This window comes from Siphateles boraxobius, unplaced genomic scaffold, assembly GCF_051911475.1.
Source record: "Siphateles boraxobius isolate OS27281-9 unplaced genomic scaffold, OSU_SipBor_1 49, whole genome shotgun sequence".
In the NCBI taxonomy this organism is placed as follows: domain Eukaryota; kingdom Metazoa; phylum Chordata; class Actinopteri; order Cypriniformes; family Leuciscidae; genus Siphateles; species Siphateles boraxobius.
This window is the reverse complement of record NW_027509130.1, coordinates 5,417,408-5,424,650: the sequence shown is the minus strand read 5'-3', so window position 1 is coordinate 5,424,650 and position 7,243 is coordinate 5,417,408. Positions and strand designations below refer to the sequence as shown.

The following is a 7,243-nucleotide window of genomic DNA, read 5'->3' as shown; positions in this document are numbered from 1 at the left end:
ATTTCCTTTTTCCTAATTGAATATTTTGTTTGTCACCATTGTTGAGATTAATACACTGATTATAGATGTCTGTATGTGCCTGAAAGAAATACTTATTGAAAAAGAAAAACTTTCAGGAAATCCTTAGGATTAAATTGTCAATTCTGGTTATTATGCTGTAGAATCACTGTGATGCTGTAATCACCAACATTAATCTTAGTCAGAGATTAGACTTTGAATTAGCTCAGAGATTGAGGTCCAATTATGATTATATCAAAACATAACCAACAACTTCAGATCACCTTTTCTCTTTGTTCAGCTGGCTGTTCACCACTCTGCTTCGACAGCCAACCAAAATCTAAAGTTAAATTCTTTAGGGTCAAGAGCGCAACTAAAGCAAACATTGATCACCAAAATGGTGAATTAAATTTGTGATTTTCTACTTCAGAGATTCTGCTTGTTAACATCTGGTGTCTTCAATAATGACCAATCATCACTCAATTAATCACTAATTATCTCATTAACTTTAACTCTGCTTCAGTGTTAATTTAACACTCTTGACTGTGGAGTCATATAAACTCCCAGGAGAGTTAATTCAACACTGGTGTTTTTGCTGTGTACATAAATTTAATATTGTAATAAAATGTAAATAACACTGTGTAACTGTAACTTTTTTTTGGAGTAAAGCAACATACAGTAAAACGATAAAAAAGTTACAATTTCCTACCTGTGCACAGATCCCCTTAGTTTAAATTTTTACATAATCTTAACTGTATAATTTAAACTGATTTTTTGCATTTTTGACATAATTTTGTGTGAATTTGTCTGTTCAAGCGCAAGCAGACAGAAAAGAGAGCTCAATTTAGTATTTGCGCTTGGCAAGTGTTAATTTTAATACCTGGTTACAGTACCGTTTATTTTACTTATTTGTTTTATATGTTTTACATGTTTTTCATTTGTATTAATCTAATTAAATAGTGCTTTACTCAAAAGTTTTTTTTTGGAAAACAATGAAATAACATTTTCTTCATGGTTTAGCACTGAACCGGGAACTGTTAACATTTTAATTTGTTTGCAATGTGTCCATCTCATATGACACAAAATGACAGTTAATGTCAGAATGAGTTATTTGTACGGTGGTCGAGAGAGCTCAACGTGCTGCAACCTATTTCTATTTGCATGCGTCTTCTTTAGGTTGCAGCACATTGAGCTCTCTTGGCCACTGTATATTTGGCCTGCAATTAAAGAGTGACATTTCAGGGCCTCGTTTTTCTGTTAATACCTTTTTTTTTTTACTTGTTAGTTTCCGTATTATGAAAGCTGCTTATGAAAGTTCAGAGTTCAACTGAGAGATGATGTGTCAGCGCACATTTACATATTCACACGTATATATATATATATATATATATATATATATATATATATATATATATATATATATATACGTTTGCCTACAGAACAACCACTGGCTCTGCTCCCTTTTACCTTAACTCATTACTTCAGACTTATGTACCATCCAGAAACTTGCGCACTGCAAGCGAACGTCGTCTTGTGGTACCATCTCAAAGAGGCACAAAATCTCCTTCTCATCTATTTAAAAAATAAAAATAAAAAATAAAAATTAAGAAGGGTCATAGCACTTGCATATTGTTGAAGTTTAACTGCTTCTATTGATCTCATTTGTTAGTTACGAAAAGGCATGTTCTTTTTGAAGTTCAGATTATTTATCAGATGTGTGTTTAAGGAATTGAATCTTGTCTTTCAGAGACAAGATCTATTCCATTAGATATATTGATCCAAACTCTCAATAGCTTCTTGTTTTGAGTAGTTTCTCCATTCATCTGGTATCTTCCCCTTCCCCTTGAATGTTTTATTGTAGTATTTTTCCAGATGTTTCTGGAATCTGCACACAAACCACTTCCAGTAGGGCAGTTCAGAGAGATCAGAGGTGATGCTCCAGTCTGCATAAACGCCTCCTACTCTTCTGTATTCTCGCCAGAGGACATTATCATCTGAGGCATTGGGATAAAAAGATCGACTGCTTGCTACCGCTGATGTGCAGATGCTAGTAGACAGGTTTGTCGTATTCTTGTAATGCATCCCGTTTAGTCCAATAACACGATGGAAATGAACACTGTGATCTCCATCATGGTTTTCTATGGTGTTAGTGCAGGTGGCTTTACAGAACGGGCACTGAACCCAACAGCACTGACCGAAGTGATCAATCAAAAGCTCATCTGGCCTGAACTTATAGTCCAGCTTTACTGGAAAAGTTTTTGTGTTAAATCTACTGATGATGTCAGACATTAAAGCAGAAAGTTTGTCTCTTATCACATCTTCTAGGAGTTTCAAATCATCAACATTATCATGTTTGACTCCACTGAGGTCTTTTTCAGAGAAGATCAGCACATCTGAGAGCTGCTGTGTGAAACTCTTCAACCACAAACCAACATCTCTGTACTCTTGAACATGTTCAGTAGATTCATGTGCTGCTTTCATGATCTTCTGCTGCAGAAGTTTAATGTTCTCCTTCATTTTGGGTAAAACACTGACACTGAACTTATCAGTGATGTACCGAATGACTTCATCTCTGATGAAACTCTTGAGGTGATCTCTGGGATTATGAATGTAGTTAATGTATTTTTCAAAATCTTTCTCTTCTGCCAATGTCTTCAGGATGTGTTTCTCCAGTTTTGATCTGTTTCCATTCAGTGATTCACAGTTTGTTGTCATTTCACCTGCCAGATCTTTGGCAGTCTTCTTGTAGACACTCTGCTCAATGGGCTCTTTAAGTTTCTGACAGATGATCTCACCAAAAATTGCAGCTGATGTTGCTTCACGACAGTATTTCTGGAAAATACTATAGTACTCTTCTCTCTTCTTCTCAACATATATTACAGGACTATTGGCATCCCTGAACATTTTGTGTTGGTCAGTTATCATCTTGTTTGCTCTCTTGAAGATGGAAAGAACCAAATCTCTGAAGAATTCATACTTGAAATCATATCTCACTGGTCCTTCCTGAAGTGCTGTTACTCTTTTCTTAATGTAATCTGTGAGGGGTTGAATACATCTGATGTTGTAGCCCATCTTTGAAATGTTAGATGACATGATCATTGAGTCTGTATGCTGAGCAACATCTGTGACTAATGCTCTTATTTCGGCTTCATCCTCTCTTGATAGATTGCACCCGAATATTTTAGTTGATCTGTGGATGTTTGTCACTGATCCTGTAAATCCACTGGATTTCTTTAGCTGTACATAATCTGAATAACTTGGTACAGACAAAATATCTCTGCACTCACTTTTCTCCTTATGTTGGCCTACAGACACACTTCCATAGGTGTCACTGAGGATCTCTCTCACATCTCTCATTATGTCAATGTCTTTGATTGGAGGAGTGTCTGAGATGATCTTCTTTACACTCTGTTTCCAAAACAAATCAAACTCTTCCTGTACTGTTTCTTCATCATTTGCTATATCTTTCAGTTTTAAGGCAAGTTCTTTGCTCTTTTCATGGAGAGTGTTTTCTTGATGTTTCCTCTGATCATCAATCTTTTTCTTTAGGTTTCGCTGCTGAAGAATCTCATTTAATTTTCTTGTGGTTTCTTTCACAATGTTTTCCTGAAGCTCATTGATTTTGATTTCAAATGATGTTTTCCAATGAATCAGTATATCAGCATCAGTGTCCTTTTCAAATAATTCAGACATTGATGTTTCCACTTCTTCACTTGCCTTCTTCAGTTCTCTTTGAAGATCAGTTTCCTCAACCTTATGAATTGCATCATTTTCTATTTGGTTGTAAACTGTGTTCTCAGTTTCCATCATGGCACTGCGAAGACTCCAGGTCCATTTGCTATATTCGGTCTCCAGTTTTCTGTTAGCTGAAATCTCCAGAGATGTTCTGAAGTTAATTATGAATTGTTTATTCAGTAAAGCCTCCCAGAGATCTTTAATACGATCTTTTAAGTGTGTCAGCATCATTCCATGTGACTTTGATGCATACTTTTGAATAGTTTCTTTTAGCTCTTGAATGTTCTCGCAGTAGTTTGGGTTTGGTGGTGCCATGGGTGGGCTGCCCTCCCAGAGCTGAGCAAAATACTTCACATCATTCTCTATATCAAATCTAATGACATCACTGAAACATTTTGCGTCATAGTCTTCCTCTTTAGCAGCGAGTTGTATAATCTCATCCAGTTTCTCCTGCAGTTGTCTTCTTCCCTCCATGTTTTTAAATCCGCCAGTGACATCTGAAATGTTCTGATTCACAAACACACAGCTTGGATTCAGTCTAACCTTTTTCATCCTCAGAAAGACCCGAATAACAATTTGAAGAATTGACTGCATGTCAGCTGGGTTTTCTCCAAATATATTGATCAAGGTCAGATTACCAAGACCCACAACGAATGTGGCCAGTTCATTGTCATGATGTCTTTTTGATCTTCCAGCCAGTTCTAGAGCACAAAGACCCTCAGTATCAACAACCAGAATATAGTCAAAGTTCATCTGTGTTTTCATCTCCTCTGAGATTCTGACCAGCTGCATGAAAGCTCCTCTGGTGCACCTGCCAGCACTGACGGCAAACTGGAGTCCAAACATGGCGTTCAGCATGGTGGATTTCCCAGATCTTTGGATCCCTAAAACTGACAGCACAAAGACTCTCTGGTCTCCCAGTTTCTGGATGAGTGCATCTATAACAGCAGAGATCCAGACCAGAGGAACCTGAGCAGCATCTCCATCCATCAGCTCCAGTGGAAATCCAGAGATCATCATCTCTGCTGCAAGACTCGGAAGAGAAGAGAAGTGAAACTGCAGGTCTTTCTTGTTCTTCTTCACAGATGAACATGATTCATAGATCTGACCGATCTCCCTCATGATGTGCTCCAGACCAAACGCTGCAGCTTGACGATCCTCAGATATTCTCTCAAGTTCTGTTTGTTCAGCTTTGAATTGTTCGTGTTTTTCATTGTTCTCTTTCAGTTTTAAAACTTCTAACCACTTTTCATCATACTTGTGATGAAGAGCAGAAATATCTGGTGAGATATATTCATCCAGGACGATTTCAAGCCATGTAAGGAAATAAATCTTACTCTCTGCATCCAAGTGCATTTCTTTAATAAAGAACTCTATAAAAGTACTTATGTTAAATGCATGCTGCTGCTCACGTAATCGCTTCAGGTTGGCTTGTTTTTGGCTGATGTCCATTTCTGTCTCATGTGCTTGAGGTTGATGTAGTTCTTTGTTCTTCTGACACCACTGATGCCACAGTTTCCCTTGATGAGGCAGAAATGATTTTTTGATTTCTGTCAGATCTTTATCCTCCAGTAAACTCATCATCTGCTGTGCTGCTTCTCTTCCTCTCCTGCAGTCTTCATCATCTTCCTCATCTACTCTGATGTCTGAGTGTTTGGACACATCTTCAAGTTTAAAAGTGGAAGATGATTCTGAGAGACAATCATTTATAGTTTGTCGGAGATCCTCAGATACATCTGACAGATGTCTGTGCTTCAAACCAATTTTGAATTTACCTTTGTCCATCACAGTTACAGTAGATTCATCTTCAGTGAAAAGAAAAATGAGTGGCTTTCTGTTTGTGCACAGATTTTGGATTACTGTTGAGCTTTTGTCGTTCCTGGGAAGTTGTGGTAGAAGAACAACATTGACTGAGGCCATTTCAATGAGGATCTGCAGCTGTTTCTCATGGTCTCCTGCATCACCGTGTAGATTACAGAACGCAACACAGTCCATAAATTTATCCGTGTTTTTCGCAGAGGGCCAGAACCAGGCGATCTCCACCACTCCATCCATCAGGACTCTGGTTCTGCTGCTGCCTGGGCAGTACCTGTGGAAGAACGTGTTGTGTTTCTCATTGATCAGACTGTTCATCAGATGAGACTTTGAGGAGGACACAGAGCCAAACCTGAAGAAACATACCATTGGAGTTTCTGCCTTGTAGACAAGACGAGTTTGACTGATGATTTCATTGTTGTTGTTTCTCATTTTCCAGCTCTTTGTAATTTTTTTAAATGTCCAGAGAGGAAACTCAATCTGTTGTGTGAATGGATCAGGAACAAGCAAAGGCAAAGCATATTGACACTGGGACAGTTTAGACACCAGCAGCTGTTTCAGGAAACCATCAGCACAATGCAACACGGCCATCTGAACATCCATCGGGTGGATTTGCTCAGATTGACTTGCTCCTTCATTAGAAAAAGATACTTTTTTGAAAATATCACTGTTGCCTTCAGTTGATTCATTGTCTATTTGTTGTGTGTGAACCTGTTCATTGGTATCTTTAACATTGGTGTATCTTACTCTGTAGTTCATCGTCAGGAGTTTTTGTATGAAACTCAGAACCAGTTCCTCCTCAGCACAGGACTCATGGGTCTGTAATGAATGTGCAGTTAACTGAAGAACTTCTTCTCTTTTAAATGTATTTTTGTTCTTGTCAAGATGAAGTCTGTGAAACAGATGCTCTATTTGTTTTCTTTCTGTCTTATCCTGTTGTATGTGTTGATCCGGGCTGACTCCTCCTGGTTTAATGTCTTTGTTGTCTCTCTGTTTAATGGAAAAAACAAGGATTCATATTTATCAGTGTGTTCCAGTACTCTTTTAAACAAAACTGTAAGTCCCATTCAGTCAATCATGTTCAAAATTACATTGATACTGACGTATTCTGTTACTCTGTTTCTGGTTGCGGTCACTACCCTCAATGGAGGGGCCACCAAGGGTTACATGGAGATCGCACAGGTGAAGCTTGCAGTTGCGGTGCATTTATGCCCGCAAAGTGCTGCCACCTGGTGTGCCATTCGCCCAAGGTGCAGCAGGGTCCTTTTTACCTCAGTGGCAAACAAAGACACCCATCCTGTGTGTAGAAATTGTGGCGCTCCTGGCAAAGGACATCCTGCCCCTCCAGCCAAGATGAAGTATGGGTATTACAGCCCGTACACTCAAAAAAATGATGTGTTGACTTTACTTAACTTTTTTATGTAAACAGGTTCCACTGGTTCCACACAACTGGGTTTCGTTAAACAAACATAATTTTTTCATGTAACTTCAACATCATGGAAGTAATTTTAAGCGATCCAATTAAACTCTGAGCTGAGTGTTAAATGAACACTGAAGCAGTGTCAAAGTTAAAGAGATAATTAAGTGAATAATTGAGTGATGAATGAGCATTATTGAAGACACCTGATGTTAACAAGCAGAATCACCGAAGGAGAAAATTACAGGTCACCATTATGGTGATCAGTGTTAACCCCAC

The 7,243-nt window shown here is 38.3% G+C and overlaps 1 protein-coding gene across 1 annotated transcript in view; it reads right to left on the bottom strand.

Moving 5' to 3' along the window:
- Window positions 1-1,658: 1,658 nt before the first annotated feature.
- LOC143710958 (interferon-induced very large GTPase 1-like) overlaps window positions 1,659-7,243 on the bottom strand; it is a 28,302-nt gene continuing 22,717 nt past the window's right edge. The window contains exon 8 of the mRNA XM_077202224.1: window positions 1,659-6,537. Coding sequence (XP_077058339.1) covers window positions 1,762-6,537 — 4,776 coding nt within the window. The 3' untranslated portion in view covers window positions 1,659-1,761. The remainder of the gene's footprint in view (window positions 6,538-7,243) is intronic.